At 43.5% G+C, this 19,382-nt stretch overlaps 2 protein-coding genes across 5 annotated transcripts in view; one reads left to right on the plus strand and one right to left on the minus strand.

Moving 5' to 3' along the window:
- FGF13 (fibroblast growth factor 13) overlaps positions 1-19,382 on the minus strand; it is a 523,122-nt gene that overhangs the window by 123,466 nt on the left and 380,274 nt on the right. The gene's annotated exons all lie outside the window — the stretch shown is intronic.
- Positions 18,355-18,927, plus strand: LOC132357332 (large ribosomal subunit protein uL22-like). The gene has a single exon (XM_059910708.1). The coding sequence runs from the start codon at positions 18,373-18,375 to the stop codon at positions 18,925-18,927; it is 555 nt and encodes a 184-aa protein (XP_059766691.1). The 5' UTR covers positions 18,355-18,372.

Below are 19,382 nucleotides of genomic sequence, written 5' to 3' on the forward strand. Positions count from 1 at the left end.
AGGTCACTGAGTCAACGGCAGAGCTGGATTAGAACCCACATCTAAACTGTGTGAACCCTGGCCCTCTAACACTCCACCGAAAGCGATGCCTTGAAAGCTACAAGGAAAAGAAATCCTGGCACAATTGAACAAGGACAGGTCAACATGAGACCTCAACTTTCTTCCAGCTTCTAGGAACACGTGTCTGGACATACATCGCACTATCAGAGACACTGGGTCAAAATCCTGCACGTGCAGATTTATGTTCCTCTCTGGCTCTGATCTCAGCAGAATCATCATGTTAAGTGGGCTGGAAAGAACCCCAGGGGGTTCATTTAAGTCAACTCAGAGGGCCCCTGCCCGTGCTTTTTATGGTCCTTGAGATTTAATATTCTCTAACATGCTGCCTGGTCCTCCCTCAGCTGCCATTCATTTCTTATTAACGATTACTTACAAATTTGACAAAGGTCACAGACACGATTTTTTACTCTCATTACCAAACTCAGTCATAACTTTTGAATTAAATAGGACTGCTCCCCCAGAGCTCTGAGCACTTCACCACTCCTGGAACGGCTTTGGAAATGTTCAAGGCCAAAGGCTTTGAAAGGGCCACGGAGGCAGCAGGCTGGTCAGGAGTCATGCTGCCGTCCACACTGTTAAAGCCGGTGGCAAGTTGGGCTCTCAAAAAGCAAAAGAAGGGACTTCCCAGGGGGCGCAGTGGTTAAGAATCCGCCTGCCAATGCAGGGGACACGGGTTCGAGCCCTGGTCCGGGAAGATCCCACATGCCGCGGAGCAACTAAGCCCGTGCGCCACAACTACTGAGCCTGTGCTCTAGAGCCCGCGAGCCACAACTGCTGAGCCCGCCTGCCACAACTACTGAAGCCCGCACACCTAGAGCCTGTGCTCCACAGCAAGAGAAGCCACCGCAATGAGAAGCCCGCGCACCGCAACAAAGAGTAGCCCCTGCTCGCCACAACTAGAGAAAGCCCGCGTGCAGCAATGAAGACCCAACGCGGCCAAAAATAAATAAATTTATTAAAAAAAAAAAAAAGAAGCAGATGAATAGTGTGATGTGTGCCCCACTAGACTTGGGAGCAGGAGCCGGGGCTGGGCCCTCCACTGTCCAGCACAGTGTCTGTCATAAAGCAGCCCCACCATCAATGCCCACCAAGGTGGCACCAAGTGTCCTCCTATTTATCAAGCCCAGAGGGTATTTTTCAACTAGACTTCAAAAGATCTGTTTGCCAGCACTTGACATTGAGAACTACACTTTGCTGTTGGATATTCCCCCACTCTGGGCTTTCCTGACCACACGTTATCTTGCTTATCTTTCCAGCTTCTCCATCCCCTCTTCTGTCTCCTTGACGGTCTCATTTTCTACTTCAAACTTCTAATCATGGGTAGTACCCAAGATTCTGTCAACACCTCTCTTCTCTTCTTCTTCCTTCCCTTCTCTCTAGATCTGTGCTGTCCAGTGGAACTTTCTGCAATGATGGAAATATTCTATACCTTTGCTGTCCAATATGGTAGCCACAAGTTAGATGCGGCTATTGAACAAGTAAGCATGGCTAGTGGGATTGAAGAACTGAATTTTTAACTTCATTTAATTACAAATAACTGAAACTTAACTAGCCACACGTGCCTAAGTGCCTATCTTATTGGCTAGCACAGCCCTAGACACTTGTGTGTGGCAGTCTCATACCTTCACCTGACTCCAGGGAGCACTTACCGTGTTTATCACTCCTCCATGTCCTTTGACTTGATAACCAAGTATACGTGGAAGAATTTCATAGATGCCACTTCCAATGAAACCTCCACTTACAGGCCCAGCACATACGAGAAGTACTCATGAAATGAGAGTATGAACAAAGGGCAGTGAGTTCATTTTAATTTCATCCATTGTTGTGAGAACTAGATTTTTGGAATGAGAGCAAGACTGATCAGATGAAGAACAAATGCCTTAAGCTGGCTGTTGAAAGACAGGACCTACGTTCTTCTCCAAATGTACTGCATTCCTTTGCCACCTGTAGGACAGGAGGAGCTCAGATTCTGTCCTCTGAAGAGGCAGCGTGGGGTTGGGTTTAACATCTTGGCATCTGCAGTTGGACTTTCTGGGTATGAATCCTGGCTCCACCACTTGCAAGGTGGAAATGTGGGCAAGTTACTTAACCTCTCACTGCCTCAGTTTCCTCACTGTAAAATGGGGACGATAATCACAGCACTTACTGCATGGACTTATAGTGAGGATTAAGTGAAATAACACCTAAAAGTGTGCCTAATGCAATATCTGGCATAGAATAATGGTTATAATAGTAGCGAATCTTGACCTGGATTACAAGCTTCCTGAGTTCACTAAGTCTCCCTTAGACATGCCATCCATTAGGAAGTCCAGGTCTAAAATGAGGACCCAGGACTTCCTGGTGGTGCAGTGGTTAAGAATCCGCCTGCCAATGCAGGGGGCACGGGTTCGAGCCCTTCTCTGGGAAGATCCCACATGCCGTGGAGCAACTAAGCCCGTGCGCCACAACTACTGAGCCTGCGCTCTAGAGCCCGCGAGCCACAACTACTGAGCCTGCGTGCTGCAACTACTGAAGCCCGCGGGCCTAGAGCCCGTGCTCTGCAACAAGAGAAGCCACCGCGATGAGAAGCCCGTGCACCGCAACGAAGAGTAGCTCCCGCTCGCCGTAACTAGAGAAAGCCCACACGCAGCAGTGAAACCCAACGCAGCCAAAAATTAATTAATTAATTAATTATTTTAAAAAGTATATAATTCGATGGTTTAAAATGAGGACACCTTTAGGGGCAGAACTGCCTAGTAGGCCTAGTCCTGTACACTCACTTCTGGAGCACTCTCAGCCCCGGGGTTTCCAAGCCTCGTAGGGCTGCTCACAAGTTAATATAATTGTTTTCACAGCCGACTACAGAATTCTGGAAGATATTCCGGATTTATAAAGGGATAGTTCCCAAACTGGCTGAGTTTTTCATCATATCTCATTATAACTAGAGACAACAGAGCCCCCCCTACTTGGCTCACAACCAGCTTGGGAAAAATACGTCCATGTATATATAATACACAATACAAAAAAATATATGTATATATATTACATTGCATATATATTTTATATAATATATACACATCAACATGTATGTATATATACATAATACGCATATGGACACATAAACATATACATAAACCTATTTTTTCCCAAACTTGCTTTGAGCCAAGCAGAGGGCTCCACTTTCTCTAGTTATAGTCTATCTACCTAGATATAGACTATAAATATACATATTACACACATCATATAATATATGTAGTATATATTATATCTCGTACATACATATATAACATATCCTATATAACGGAGGGGTTTCCCCTATTTGAGGTGGTCTTAATACCTGGAACTCCTCTAGCTGGGAACCTGCGTGCCCTTGCTGGTTTGGGGATAGATACATGGCTCACTCCACGAATATCAGCAGTCCTTCCACGTCACATCCACTACATTTGCCTGTGCACAAAAGCATGGCTCTTGTATCTGTAAAGACTGTGTCTCCTGTACAGCAAGCAAGGTAATTGGATGCTAAGACCTTAAAGTCAACATTTGTTTGGGGATTGAATGTTCTGGTAACTGTTAATTAGCATCCTCATTCATAGTATTATCCTCGATCCTAAACCATGAACCTTAACCCAAGGGGCTGCTTCGGCGGATACTGAAGAGTTGGCATCCTTCCCTTGACGCACCACCCGCTCCCTGCCTTGAATTCACCAGCTGTCAAGCAAGGCCTTGCATGCTTTGCCCACATGGTAAGTTGCAGTTCTGTGCTCCATCTGGTGCTAAGAATACATCCTCAGCCACGGGACAGCATGTCACTCTTGCATTTATGTACTGGGCAGAGAAAAAACAGAGCTGGAGAAGTGGCTGAATCAGGGCAGCAGAAGTACAGTAAGTGCTCACACCGTCAGCTGGTTGCTCTTTAGAAAGAAGCAAGTGGTTACCAGCCAGATACCTTGCTTCCCACCCTGCGCTCGAGGCACAGAGGAAAGGAAGACACTGTCACTTCTTCGGATCCGGTTGTCCCAAACGAGCGTCTTTCCCGCCTGCATGAGTAGCGTTTGCTGACTGTGTTTCTAGCTTGTACCCTGAGCTGAGAAGCCCCTTCCTTTGCCTCGGGAGCCTCAGATCCAGGCCCCACCAGGACAGCCCAGCAGCGCAGGAACCAACTATGATTAGGAAGCATGTCAACCCTGAACCCGGGCCAATGGACTCTTGGCAGCTTTTCAAGATGAAAGCATGTGTAATTAACTCTCTGATACGCTAGTGGAATAAAATCAAATTCTATTGTTCCACCTGAAATAAAATTCGGGTATAGGGCAAAGCTCTAACCCTTGCTGATGGAAACACACACCTTTTAAAAAATCATACAACAGTTCCTAAGTGGGCGCCCTTAGGCCTCTGCTGATCGTCTTAGTGCTGGGGTCGGCAAACTGTGGTATGGCCCAGAGGTCAAACGCAGCCCACTGCCGTCTGCTTTTGCCCAGCCACAAGTTAAGAATGTTTTTTCCATTTTTAAATTGTTGAAAAAAATCAAAAGAAGAATAATATTGCATGATACATGAAAATTATATGAAATACAAATGTCAGGGTCCTTAAGCAAAGTTTTAATGGAACACAGCCAAGCCCATTTGTTTCTGCATTGTCTGTGGCCGTTTTCTAACCACAGTGGCGAAGTTGAAACGTTACAGCAGAGGCTGCAAAGCCTAAAATATCTACTGTCTAGCCCTTTACGGAAAAAGTTTTCCAACCTCTTTCTTAGTGTTCCAAGAGTCTCTTTTATAAACTGCTATTAACTGTACCTTTATCAAATTAGATGATGGGTTTAAATGCACCTTCTTGGGGATTCAAAAGGCAACACAGAGGCCAGGAGGAAATCTGGGGTTCTATGAGAGATGGCTGTTACTCCTCTTCTCAATCAGTTCCTTCACATTTATAGCAAGGATCTACTCAACACAATAAACATGTACTAAGCCTCCGAATGGCAAAAAAAAAAAAAGAACTCAAGAGTTGGAGGGACCTTGCTTTGGATATGGGTTCCACCACTTGCTTAATATGTAAACTGGAGAAGTCCTGTGACCTTGCCGAGCCTCTCTCCTTATCTGCAAAATGAGTTAATAATATATTATCCTGGGACTTCCCTGGTGGCACAGCGGTTAAGAATCCGCCTGCCGATGCAGGGGACACGGGTTCGATCCCTGGTCCGGGAAGATCCCACATGCCGCAGAGCACCTAAGCCTGTGTGCCACAACTACTGAGGCTGCACTCTAGAGCCTGCAAGCCACAACTACTGAGCCCACGTGTCACAACTACTGAAGCCCGCGTGCCTAGAGCCCGTGCTCTGCAACAAGAGAAGCCACCGCAGTGAGAAGCCCGCACACCGCAACGAAGAGTAGCCCCCGCTCGCCGCAACTAGGGAAAGCCCACGCACAGCAACAAAGACCCAACACAGCCAAAAATAAATAAATAAATAAATAAATTTATATATAAAAAATAACACATTATCCCATTTAGTGCTCACAGCAGTCCAGTGTAATAGGGAAGAACAAATCTGACTCCATATCCCATCTGTTTATTTAACTTTGACCTTTGTATTCCGTTGTTTTTGCTACAAGTTAATCACTAAAGGGATGTTGCCTATAGCTTAAAGTATACTTAATGGCCCATCTCCCAGGACCCTGCCTCCTGAGCAATGAAGTTAAGCTAAAATACCTTCATTTACCCTCATAGGAAACATCCTGACCAGGCTCACCTGTGAATGGCAGCAGGAAAGAAGACATTAACACATCTCCCCCGGAGTCTGGCAGGAACCAGGAAATATTTGCAATAACTATTGCCTTTTTAATTTTACCTCCTCACCTCCCCATTTTTGCTCTGTAAAAGAAACTTAGCATCCCGACCTGGGGCAAGATGGGACACTTTGGGACACTAGTCCACCATCTTCTCAATCTGCTGGCTTTCCAAATAAAGTCACCATTCCTTGCCCGAACACCTTGTCTCTCAATTGATTGGCCTGTCGTGCCGCGAGCTGTATGGACTCCGTAACAATTTGCTATGTCAAAGTGCTTTTCAAAGGCAAGAATAAAAATGCCTTGCATGCCTGCCGGTGTGATGATTATTACACGTACTGTCTCTCCCCTATTTGCTTGCTTAGTCATCCCTTCAAGACTGTCAGACCTATTAAGCATGGCTTCCCCTTACAGAAACTCATTACACGTGTTGCCTTTGTCCAGGTAGGACTCTGTGATCCTGTCCTCTAGTATACACTCCACCAGCTTATTTGACATGGAAAGTCGGACTCCCTCATGTCACTCATACCGTGCCAGGCACTCTGACCCCATGCCCAATTGTCATATAGCGGAAAGAAGCCAAGACATATTTCAAAACAAATCAAGGTATACAATGTGAGTTAGAGATGGCCTGAAGGAAATTCCAGAAAAAATGTAGCCACATGAAAACAGAGAAGTGCTATGTTGTCACGGTTAAGAGAGCTGGTTCAGCAGTCAGATGGGCTTGGATTTGAATCTTCACTCTGCCCCTAACAGCTGTGAGGCCTGGAACAAGTCATAATCTCTTTGAGCCCACTGAAAACCCTTCGATGTCTCCCCATTGCCCCAGAGATAGCGTCACCACCCCCAAGACGACTGTCAAGACCCTGCATGATCTGGCTCGTACGCAACTCTTTTTTCTCTCTGCTCTCAAGCCTTCCTGGACTTCTTTCAGATCCTTGAATGTTCCATGTTCTTTCCCACCAAAGGGACTCTGCATGTGCTATTTCCCCAGCTGGGAATGAATGCCCACCCCTACTCTATTCTTGCCTGATTCACCTAGTTAACACCCATTCATCCTTCATCTTTCTTGTCCTTTTAGGTGTTCAAGGTCTTCTGCTGGTGTTCAGTAGGCATTCTGTGAGAACTGTTCCTTGAGGCCTGTAGATGTATTTTTGATGTATTAGTGGGAGGAGGTGAGTTCCATGTCCTACTACTCTGCCATCTTGACTCTCCCTCTCCCATTCATCCTTCAGACCTTAGTTTGAATGTCATACTTCCAGAAGGTTCTTCCTAACCCCACCCCCATGTCCACACAACTGGTTCATGGACAGCCCCTACGCCCACTGCATCCTGTGCCTCTGTGGAATAGCATCTGACACCAGCACTTACATTTAAAAAAATGTAAAGTGGGTATTAATTGTTAAATGTCTGTCTCACCCACGAGAACAAGGATCTGGTCACCGTTTTGTCTAGGACCTAGATTTGTGCCTGCTACACAGTAGGTGATCAGTAAATACTTATTGGATAAATGAATGAATGACTCTGGGATGTGCTGTTTCTTAGAGGATATCAACTTTATCATCTCACAGAGCGAGAGGTTCCGGAAGGCTAACAACTGCACAGTCGTCAGTTCACTGATGACAAAAGGACTCAGAAAGCAGGAAGAAAACCCTCTCAGAGTAGCAGTTCCCACCTCCCCACTGACATAATTTCAGGGCAAACCTCTTTCTCTGTTGCTAGCCAGAATGCTACTCTAAGCCAAATAATGCAGCCCATGTTAAGGGAATTTAAATATCGTTTTGACGTTGCACGTGATTTATAATGTCTGCAAAGGCAGAGCTGAGATGGCCGATGTTTCCTTACACTGCAAGAAATTAAGGTGTCTATTTTCCCCAGCAGGTGTGCGAATACTGTAAATGCAATTAATGCTAATGACAGCACGTGCCTGCAAAGAGAGCAAAGTGAATGAGGGAGGTTGTTCCTGTTAGAATCTTCTCGCAACTTCCCATTGCCTCAGCAAGGAGGATGCAGCTTCCTTTTCTGCCTCTTAAAATAAGAGCAATAATCTCACTCTTAGTTTCCAAGTCTTTTACCCAAGACAGATATAAGTCCCCTATAAACCCATTTTGAGCAGAGTACGCTGGATGTGGTGTTCTGGCATTCAACTCTGCTTCTCATACTTTCATGTGTGTACAGATCCCCTGGGTATCTCGGTAAAATGTTAATTCTCACAGGCCTGGGATCCTTCATTTCATGCAGCGGGTTCACAGACCAGACTTTGAGAAGGGAGGTCCTAATGGATACTTTAGCCTTTTTTGGTATTATCAGTAGTAAATGATGTGCTCAATGATCATTCTGACGCCCTGAAAATTCCTTCTGAACCATCCCCCAAAGAGCAGAAATTCAAGACATCAACTTGAAATCTTGGGGGCCACAGTTAAGGATTCCCCAGTAAAGCAACTCTCTGCAAAGCTAAGGGGTGTTTCAAGCTTGGAGTAGGATGGCTACAAGCAGAAGCTGTAGTCAAAACAGACATGGACATCCTGGTCCAGCCATTTACAAGCTGTGTGACCCTGGCCAGGGCATTTATCCTTACTGAGCATCGATTTTCTCACCTGTGAAAAGGGATAATAGTTGCTGAGGGAATTTGGAGGATTAGAGACTAGAGATGTAGTGCAGAGCCTGGCAGTGATTGTATTACAGCCAAGGGTCATCTTGGCCCCAAAAAACCTGGCTGCATTTAAGACCCGTGCTAGCTGGCCAACTAAGCTTCCTCATTGGCAGCTTCCTTTGTGGGGATACCTGCCCAGAGAAGGGGGCCTCCGGAGGGACTGCAAAGTTACAGACGTTTGGGACTTGGTCCTTAGCCCTTTGAGATCACGACTGTCATCGGCCCCCTCAGGAACAGCGTCTTGGAAAGCCAGCATCACCCACCGGCCCCTTTCTGCTCACAGCCACCCTTTCAGGCCCGGCTATTTAGGTACCTATCACTTTACCTTCAGACACCATCAAACACTTTCTTAAAACTAGAAACATTCTTCTCTCTATGGAATTTGGAAAGTTTTATAGTTTTTTAGGCATGTATTATCTGATGTATAAGCTCTGGAGTCAGACGGCCCAAATTTCATGTCTGACATGTAGTTTCTTTTAACTTCTATGCTGTTCAGAGTCAGGATAGAGGTTACCCTTAGACGTTAGTGACCAGAGTGGCTCTTTTTTGGGAGCTGTTAATGTTCTGCTTCTTCATCTAGGTGGTCATTATTTAGGTGTGTTCAGCATGTAAACATTAATCATTAATTACATGTGCAATCTTCTGTATATGTATTATACTTTACTATAAATTTTAAAAAATGCCATTCAGGGGGCTTCCCTGGTGGCACGGTGGTTGAGAATCTGCCTGCCAATGCAGGGGACACGGGTTCGAGCCCTGGTCCGGGAAGATCCCACATGCCGCGGAGCAACTAAGCCCGTGAGCCACAACTACTGAGCCTGCGCGTCTGGAGCCTGTGCTCCGCAGCAAGAGAGGCCACAACAGTGAGAGGCCCGCGCACCACGATGAAGAGTGGCCCCCGCTCGCCGCAACTAGAGAAAGCCCTCGCGCAGAAATGAAGACCCAACACAGCCAAATAAATAAATAAATAAATAAATAAATAAATAAATAAATTTATAAAAAAAACATGCCATTCATATTAACTCATCTACAAAGACTAGGCAATGATGGGAATCAATGCTTTTATGTTCAAAAAACGAGAGTAAGTAGGATAGTTTAAAAAAAAAATCTCGCAAGTAGCCAGCCTCCGTGCCAACAGCCTAGGAGGTGACATCTCATTAATCCTCCCCGTCAGCCCACTTCCTTTTATTTTGGTCTATGTGAAAAAAAGGTACGAAGCAGATTCATGGAAGCCTAGAACTCCAGTGGGAAGAGTAGGAAGGACTGTGCAGTTTGGGGTCTGGCACAGCAGTGCCCTGACTTGCTTGGTTTGGTTCTGTCCCAGGTGGTGTCTAATTGTGTGACACCGCGGGAGCCAACATCCTGCGTCAGCTGCAGGTATGAATCAGCGCGGAGCACAACTCAGCTGACTGTTCTCATCCAATGACGCTGTCACCAAGCTTCTCTCTCACGTAGAGAACAACGATACACACTCAATCCATGGCTACTTGGCAAGCAGTCATAAGCGGATCCTATTTCACGGTAGTTACTGAGGTTAGGATTTTTTCTTCAAGATATGTTTGTGTGGACACAGGAGCTGCATTGCAAAGGAATTACTGGGTTGGCCAAGGTTTTTCCAGCAAAACCCGATATCTATAGTAGCCCTGACAGCAGCGTGGTGGGGTGGTTAAGCATGTGGCTTTTAGTGTAAGAAAGACCCAGGTTCAAGTCCTTGCTCTGCCACTTACTACCGGTGTGACCTTGCACTAGTTCCCTAACCTCTCTGTGCCTCAGTTTTATTAGAAATGGATCAGGTTGTTACGAGGCATGAACAAGATAATGTCTGTAAAGTGTGCCTAGCCCAGGGCCTGGCACAGATTTAAACACTCAATAAGTAATTGTTACTGCGGCATCATTATGCCCGTGACTGCCATGGAAAATCAATGAGATAAAATGTAGAAAATGCCTGATGCAAAGTTAGTGCTTGATAAATGTTAACTGTGATCATCTCGAGACCACTGTTTCAGAGATTAGCATTGGTGTGGGAACATCTGGCCCACAGGGAAGCTGGGTATCTTCCTGATTAGCTGGAGTATAATCTGACTTGTAAATGCAGGAAAGGAAAAAGTGAGTATGAGTTACTGCCCCTGAAAAGGTCTTGCAAAACCCCCGGGGACTGGGGCTGGCTCACCTTGTGCCTGGTTGCCCACCTGCAATCAGCCATCCGGTTACAAAGTTGAACATGATTTTTCCTAAGTGTAATCCCTGAAACATTATCCTGGATTTCTCTCACTTTATATTCATTCATATAGCTATTCATTCGCAGGTCTCCTTTTTAGCACATGATTTCCCCAAACGTGTTCCAAAAAACAATAGTCTTTGAAAATGTATTATTCAGTGAAAAAAAAAAAAGTTATGTGGTCAAATAAGGCAGAAACTCTGCATACTATACCCCTCTTTTGAGCTCTGTAACATACACTGGCCTATTGAAGGTTCTGACAAGTCCTACCATTCATGCAATCACTCGTTCATTCATTCATTTAATACAACACGTATTGAGTGCTTACTATTTGCCAGTCACTATTCTAGGCACTGGGAAGAATATCGCAGAGAACAAAACCACCCTACAGGGCACTGTTTAATCCAGTGTTTCCCAACTGCATTCTCTCTGTAGAGCCCCGTCATGATTCGGCACCCAATGCCCCACTCCCACTACAGCTAAAATGAGTATCTAGAATTTCCAAAGCCTGGCATTTGATCTCACACCTCTGTGCATCCGCTTTGCCCTCCCCCCGCTGGAATGCCTTTTCTCCCCTCAACCCACTCCCACCTCACTAACCCCATTCTTCCATCTGGATTCTGCTCAAGCTGCAAATTCTCTGAGCAGGCCTCTTAGTTCCCGCGGCCAGGCTGAAAGAGCACGCCCCTCCTCTGCACCCTCGTCGTGCACAGGGCACACCCCGTACCGTGGCACATTCGTAATGATCTTTTTACTTGTCCATCCTCAACCAGACTCTGCATTCCTAGAAGGAAGTGACCATGTGCCATCCATCTCTGTATTCCCGGAACTTAACTTGTGTTTGGCTCTCAGTACTGACTCTGCAAACAAGTGTTGAATCGGGGCCAACAGTCTAGTGTTATGCAAATGAGTTTCCAAAGGCACCGGCTCTTAGCAGGCTCAGCCTGGGAGGGGGTGATTTGGCAAGGGTTGGACTTCAGCCCCAACCCACCCCATCGGCCTGCCACCTTTTTGCCAGCAACCCTGAAATGGAAGAATGGGGTTCCGGGCCGGGATAGGGGATCTTGGGGGGAACATTAGACTGATTGTCCTGCACAGCCCTTTCAGACTTGAAACACTATATAAGTAAACTAACTAAAATAAGTAAACTAAGGAGACCTTTGATGCAATCCTACGTATAATTAGCATGTTTCCTTTCTCTTAAGTGATTATTATTAATTATTATTTAAGCAAGATATAATTATTAATAATTATTATATATTATTTAATATAATTAAATTATTATTAACTTGGTTGCACTCAGCTGATGGCCCATTAACCAAATCGGACATTCTGCTGCTCATTTGCCTCTAAGGAAGTGCAGCTCATTCTGTAGGATTCCCACTATAATGAAACAAGTTAAAATTGGCCTTACTGTTGTATTTCATTTATATAACTTGGAAATTATAAATAACATTGAGGATTGCCAGACAAAATATAGGATGCCCAGTGAAATTTGAAATTCAGATAACAATGAATTTTTTTAGTATAAGTATGGCCCATGCAATATTTGGGACATACTTATACTAAAAAATTTTGTTGTTCTTTATCTGAAATTCATATTTCACTAGGCATCCTCTATTTTTATTTGCTAAAACTGGCAACCCTATATGTGATGCTTTTGTGTATCAACAGCTATAGGATAGTCAAATTTTCCTGGTACTGTACCTCCAGAAATAATTATACGGCATTTGAGGGCAGTAATTAGTGGATAAACATGGGAACACCCTCTCTTCTTTCCCTGACATTCAGGATGGAGTAGACAAGGAGAAAGGAGACTGTCATGATTCTGGAAGAGAAAGAAGCTTTTCTCTCTGAAAGGAAGGGAGCAAACTCAGTTTGGAAGGATTTAGAACATCAAGGTTGGGTTGCTAAATTCTGCGGAGGCCGTGATAACAGATCCATTTAAAGTGAAAAGTAGAAAGAGCCTTCATTTTTGCTATTGATTGGTTAGGTTTTGTTCTCTGTGCTTTCAGAGAAAACATAAATTGATGATTTCTTTAAAAGGAAGTTTTTCGAATATTACAATGAGGAGAACAAAAGTACCTATGTCTCAGGGCTTTAGCAAGAACTAAACCTGGTAACACATTTTAAGCACCCAACCAGAGAAAAGGTTCCAGAAATTGGAGCTGCTAATATTATTATCATCTCTATTGTTGGTATTATTTCTAAATCTGGAGCAATCTTCTGAGCTTCCCTTCTTCCAGAATACAACAGGAAGGACTACAACACAGGAATAACTGGTTAGGTGAAGGGCGAGCATAGGGAGCTCGATACCTTACATCTCATCACTGCTGAATTTGTACTCTCAAATTATAGCGCCCCCCCAACGACAGCAAAGGTTTTACCCAGACAGAATTTTTTTTTTTTTTTTCGGGATCTTAGTTCCCCGACCAGGCATCAAACCCGTGCCCCCTGCAGTGGAAGTGCAGAGTCTTAACCACTGGATCGCCAGAGAAGTCCCCCCAGACAGAATTTTGATACTGTCTATTTTCAATTATTATGTATTTTGTGTGCCAGTGCTTTAACTCCGTGCTGTTTTCAACCATGCTTGGCACAGGCATTGAGCAAACTTTGCTAGTTTTGTGAGTGAGTTGCAAAGATGTAAAGATGGCCAGAGGTTGGGTCTCATTTTCTATTCAAAAGCATGTTCTGTTAGCCAGATGGTAAATTAGAATCTCAAGTTCTAACACAAATTGATCTACTATGGTTTTGGCCACTCTTTCTTTTACCTCTGTGATCTATTTAACAGGTCATTAGCTTTGGTAACTTTTAAAATCCACAAAGTACTCTAACTACACATAATATAGATCTTGTGCTAAGACTGGTGTTACCTCTCATACTATTGGTTCCTAACAGGAATCTAGACAAAGTGTCATTCATTGAGTCTTGCTGGCAAAGCTAGTTATGAACGTATATATAGTGAGCTCAAACCACAGAAGCAGAGAAGACTATTTCCCCACTGAGCTAACTGCTGCGTCACTGTGAGTTCAAGCTGATGGTTGGTCTATATTTAGTCCAGAAAAAGGGCCTCACTGAAAAGCGAAAGAGGTGATCAGTTGATACTCAGTAAAGGCAAATGATAGTAGCCACGTAAAATTTAAAGCGGGATCAGGATTCCAGGAAGCAAGTTAATACAAATAGAACCATGAAATTAGTTAGTCCACCCTTATGGCCTGTGCTGCCCACAGTCTGTACTGTGCCCGGGAATTGGTCCCGATGCACAGTGCTGTTCCTTCCAGTGAGGCCACATGCGGGCCTTCCAGAGAAATCCTGATCTCACTGGGCCCCTAGATGACAGAGGAGCAAAGTTGGACTTACTGATGAGTAAGGCAGATGGGCTTCCCAAGTCTCCAGGACCAAGTGGGCGGTGATGGGGGAGGGGAGCAAACATGTCATGTCACTGTTCCCACTTGTACAGTTTAAGAAACATTAAACATCAGTAACAATTGCCCATTAGCCTAAGAACTTTGAAATACTGAACAATCAAACGATGAACATTATCCACTTTTCATAAAGCCATGCTACAATATGTTAAGTGGCTAAGGCATTACAACCAAAGTAAAATTTGGACTGTCCATATTCCATAACAGTTTATGTTTATAATCTTCCTTCTTAACCATCAACACTTTTACTAAGGCACAAAAAATAATTTAGGATTAAGCAATTTAATACAAACTGTATTTTATGGAGGGGTGATTTCACAACTTGAGAACACAGATCATTCAGCATCCATGAAGTGTCTACAGAACACACTTAAGGTACTATATGCCAGCAGTAGGACACACCCATGCCTTTATTTTGTTAAGATTCTTTCTAGTTTTTCCAGTTGATTTTGTTAAAGCCAACCCAGAAGGGGTTTTACCTTTACAAGTGTGTACATGGATAGACTCAAATAATCTTCCATACTCAACACAAGCCCCATGTAACATACAGTCCAGTGACACCAGTACTACTGTCCTCTGTCCTTTCATTGTGCCACTCCTTTGCTCAAGCTCCTGTCTCAGGACCAGACTTGAAGGAGATGATGATCTACTAGAAGGGAGGAGATAATGGTTTCTACCCATTCCTCATAGGAACTAGTAAAAGTAGGACCGCAATAAGTAACTTTTTTAAAAAAATAAATTTATTTATTTATTTATTTATTCTTTGGCTGTGTTGTTGGGTCGTCATTGCTGCACGCGGGCTTTCTCTAGCTGCAGCGAGCGGGGGCTACTCTTCACTGAGGTGCGTGGGCTTCTTATTGCAGTTGCTTCTCTTGTTGCGGAACACGGGCTCTAGGTGAGCGGGCTTCAGTAGCTGTGGTTCGTGGGCTCTAGAGCGCAGGTTCCGTAGCTGTGGCGCACGGGCTTAGTTGCTCCGTGGCATGTGGGATCTTCCTGGACCAGGGCTCAAACCCATGTCGCCTGCATTGGCAGGCGGATTCTTAACCACTGCACCACCAGGGAAGTCCCAGTAACTTATTTTTAAACTTAAAAAGTGAAAGAACTAATAGTGAAGTTTAGCTCACCCTACAAAACACACCTCAAATGCTTCCTCTGTAGCAATAGAGATGATGATGATGATCCTGATGATGACGATGATGCTGAGAGCTAAAACTTATACAGCACTTACCAGAAGCTAGTCAAGGGCTTTGTACATATTAGCTCATTTAATCCTGACTTCATTCATATGAAGGGGGCACTGTATTCTCCCAATTTATAGATGAGGAAACTGAGGTATAGAGAAGTTTAGTACTTTGCCCAAAGTCATCCAACTGGTAAGTAGCAAAATTAAGATTCAAACACAGACAAGTTGGAGCCAGAGGCCGTGCTCTTATCCACCACGCCAAATTGTTATGCCTTCCTAGAGCTCCCGTAGCACCTCCACAGAGTTTGGCTTAACCTCACACAGTTGGCACTTAACAGAAATGACTAGAATACAAGGCATGTTATCTAAGAAGTGTCCACTTCCCCCACTTAATGGTGAGACAATTGAAGTCAAGACCCCTGTCTTATTTGTCTCTGTATGCTCCAGGGCCTCACACAGCATGTAGACCTATTGTATGTCCAGAATAAATTTGTTACGTGAACTAATTTGAAATATTAGGCCAATCCCGTATGAAATTAACATTGTTACAAGTCAAAATAGTTCATTGTCAATTTCATTTAGTTCAACCTTCTAGAACACAGACAGCACCTACCAGCTCGGAAGCAAACCTATTCTTCACGTTCTTTCAATGCTTTATTAATTCGTAGCACACTGATACTTACAGGAAGAGACTAACACCATCAGGTAGTTTACTCATCTACCACTGCCAAGACCAGAACATGGAAAAGTTGGTAGCCCTCGATTTACTTATGCAAACATTTTATGCCTCATTTTCCTCTACTGCAGGTACATAATAATACCTCAGGGTACCCTACAACACCATTTTTAAAGGTCTCCAAACCATCAATGGCCAGGGCGTTAGACATTTTATCAAGGTGACATCCATCTTACCAATAACTTTCCAAAGCAAGTCTCCACTTCATCCCTATCCCCTTCTCTCATTCATTCGTTTATTCAGCAAGTAATTTTCAAGCATTTCTTCCAGGCTGGGCCTTGAGGATATAAAAAAAACCACACTCAGCTCCCACTGGTGGCTTTTTGTAACTCCTAAGTGGTAATAGCAGCTCGCTCCACGAGATGGCACTCCTAATTCTTCTTTGTATTCCTTTACTACCATGATGAAAGGTCGTATGATTTTTCCACTGTTGCAAAACAAATAGAACTAAGAGGGGTTTTTTCACGATTGATGTAGCTGACTGCCCATATGAACATATTTCAGACACTTCAAAACGATGGTTTTCTCAGGGACACTCAAATGTTACTTTGGGAGAGGGTGTATGTTGCAACATGGAGGGCATGTTGTGATGTGAAGAGGTTGGAACCTTCTCTTATTGCTGGTCCTGACCCTGAGAGCACGCAGGCTTATGGAAAAGAAAGGCAGAAAGTTGCATAGAACACTGCAGGCAAAGAGCACTGCAGCAGAAAGTGCACTGAGGTAGGCGTTTTGAAATTCCTCATACTCAGTTGCTCCATCCCCACTATTCCTACCCACACTGGTTCCAGATGCCTATGCCCACTCTCACCGCGACCCCCTCTACCAAAGGCACAGGATTCAGCTGAGTTTGGCAAATTTTGACCAATGATTTTAATTCAAGAAAACAGCTCTAAGGCTGAAAAGAATAAGTAGGAAAATGATTGTCTATTTTTTGAATGCTGAATACTGAGCAGTTTGATAAGCAAAGTGCTTAGCAAACTTATTTCATTTAATACAAGAACCCTATGAGAAAGTTTTATGTACAAACACTTATGTAATACCCGATTCTAAGCACTTCACAAATATGATTTCATTTCAATTAATCATCATAACATTCCTATGAGGATATACGCTATTGTTATTTCCCTTCTATGGGAAACTGAGGCATAGAGGGATTACTTGACTTGCCAAAGGTCTAACAGCTGGGGTTCATAGCCAAGAATGTCACACTCAGTGTCTGGGCTTTTATGCTGCACCTCTGTTTCAGAGAAAAAATATTAGGTCCATTGGATAAGAATGCCCTCAAATTTCTGCTATGAAACCTATAAACTTACCTGACTCTGCACCTTCTCTGTTTGGCTCACATATTTAACAAAACGTCCATGACACAATAAAAAAATCACCTGTCATGCTGAGAACCAGGAAAATCACAATGTGAATTTTAAAAAAAGATAATCAACTAATGTCAACACTGAGATGACTTTGATGTTGGAATTATCTGACAAGGATTTTAAAGCAGCCATCATAAAAATGCTTAAACAACAATTAGAAATTCTCATGAAACAAATGAAAAAATATACACTCTCAGAAAAGAAATACAAATTATAAAAAAGAACAAAATGGAAATTATAAAAATGAAAAATACAATAATATAAATTTAAAAATCACTGGATGAAATCAATAGTAGATTGATGACAGAGGATAGAATCAGTGAACTTGAGAATGGATCAACAGAATTCACAAAATATGAATAACAGCAATTAAACAGACTGTAAAAAAAAATGAACAGAACCTCAGAGATCTGTGGAACAACAACAGAAGATCCAATATTCGTATCATAGGACTCCAAGAAGGAGAGGAAGAAAATGGAACTGAAAAAATGTAAAAACATAAGGGCTAAAAACTTCCCAAGTTTGGTGAAAGATGCAGACCTATAGATTCAAGATGCTGAGCAAACTCCAAATAGTATAAACACAAAGAAATGCATGCCAAGACACATTATAATTAAACTTCTGATGAATAAAGACAAAAAAGAAATCTTGAAAGCAGTCAAACAGAAACAACACATTACCCAGAGAGAATACCAATTCGAATGACTGCAGATTTCTCATCTGAAACCATGAAGAACAGGAGGGAGTATCACAATCTTTCAAGTGAAATTCAAGAAAATTTTTTCAAGAAAATTCTTTTCTCTGAGAAAGGCCATGCAAAGAGAATGAAAACACGAGCTACAGTCTGGGAGAAAATATTTGCAAACCACATATCTGACTAAAACTATCTAGAGTATCTAGAATATATAGAGAACTGTCAAAGCTCAAGAGTAGCTTTTCCGGTAAGCGGCCTGAGGTGACCTCTAAAAATGGTTCGCTATTCACTTGACCCAGAAAACCCCACAAAATCATGCAAGTCAAGAGGTTCAAATCTTCGTGTTCACTTTAAGAACACTCGTGAAACTGCCCAGGCCATTAAGGGTATGCATATCCGAAAAGCCACCAAGTATCTGAAGGACGTCACTTTAAAGAAGCAATGTGTGCCATTCTGTCGTTACAATGATGGAGTTGGTAGGTGTGCCCAGGCCAAACAGTGGGGCTGGAAGCAGGGTTGGTGGCCCAAAAAGAGTGCTGAATTTTTACCGCACATGCTTAAAAATGCAGAGAGTAACGCTGAACTTAAGGGCTTAGATGTAGATTCTCTGGTCATTGAGCACACCCAGGTGAACAAAGCCCCCAAGATGAGGCGCAGGACATACAGAGCTCATGGTCGGATCAACCCATACATGAGCTCTCCCTGCCACATTGAGGTGATCCTTACTGAAAAAGAACAGATTGTTCCTAAACCACAAGAGGAGGTTGCCCAGAAGAAAAAGATATCCCAGAAGAAACTGAAGAAACAAAAACTTATGGTCCTGGAATAAATGCTGCAAAAAATAAATTCAAATAAAAGTAAAAAAACAAAAAAAGCAAAAAGCTCAAGAGTAAAAATCAAAAAATCCAACTGAAAACAAAAAAAATCGACAAAAGTCATAAACAGATATTTCACCAAAGTGGATATATAGAGGGCCAATAAGCACATAAAAAACCAATCAAAATCATTAGCTATCAGGGAAACGCAAACTAAAAGCACAATAAGAGGGCTTCCCTGGTGGTGCAGTGGTTGAGAATCTGTCTGCCAATGCAGGGGACATGGGTTCGAGGCCTGGTCTGGGAAGATCCCACATGCCGCGGAGCAACTAGGCCCGTGAGCCACAATTACTGAGCCTGCGTATCTGGAGCCTGTGCTCCGCAACAAGAGAGGCCGCGATAGTGAGAGGCCCGCGCACCGCGATGAAGAGTGGCCCCCGCTTGCCACAACTAGAGAAAGCCCTTGCAC

This window comes from Balaenoptera ricei, chromosome X (assembly GCF_028023285.1).
Source record: "Balaenoptera ricei isolate mBalRic1 chromosome X, mBalRic1.hap2, whole genome shotgun sequence".
NCBI lineage: Eukaryota > Metazoa > Chordata > Mammalia > Artiodactyla > Balaenopteridae > Balaenoptera > Balaenoptera ricei.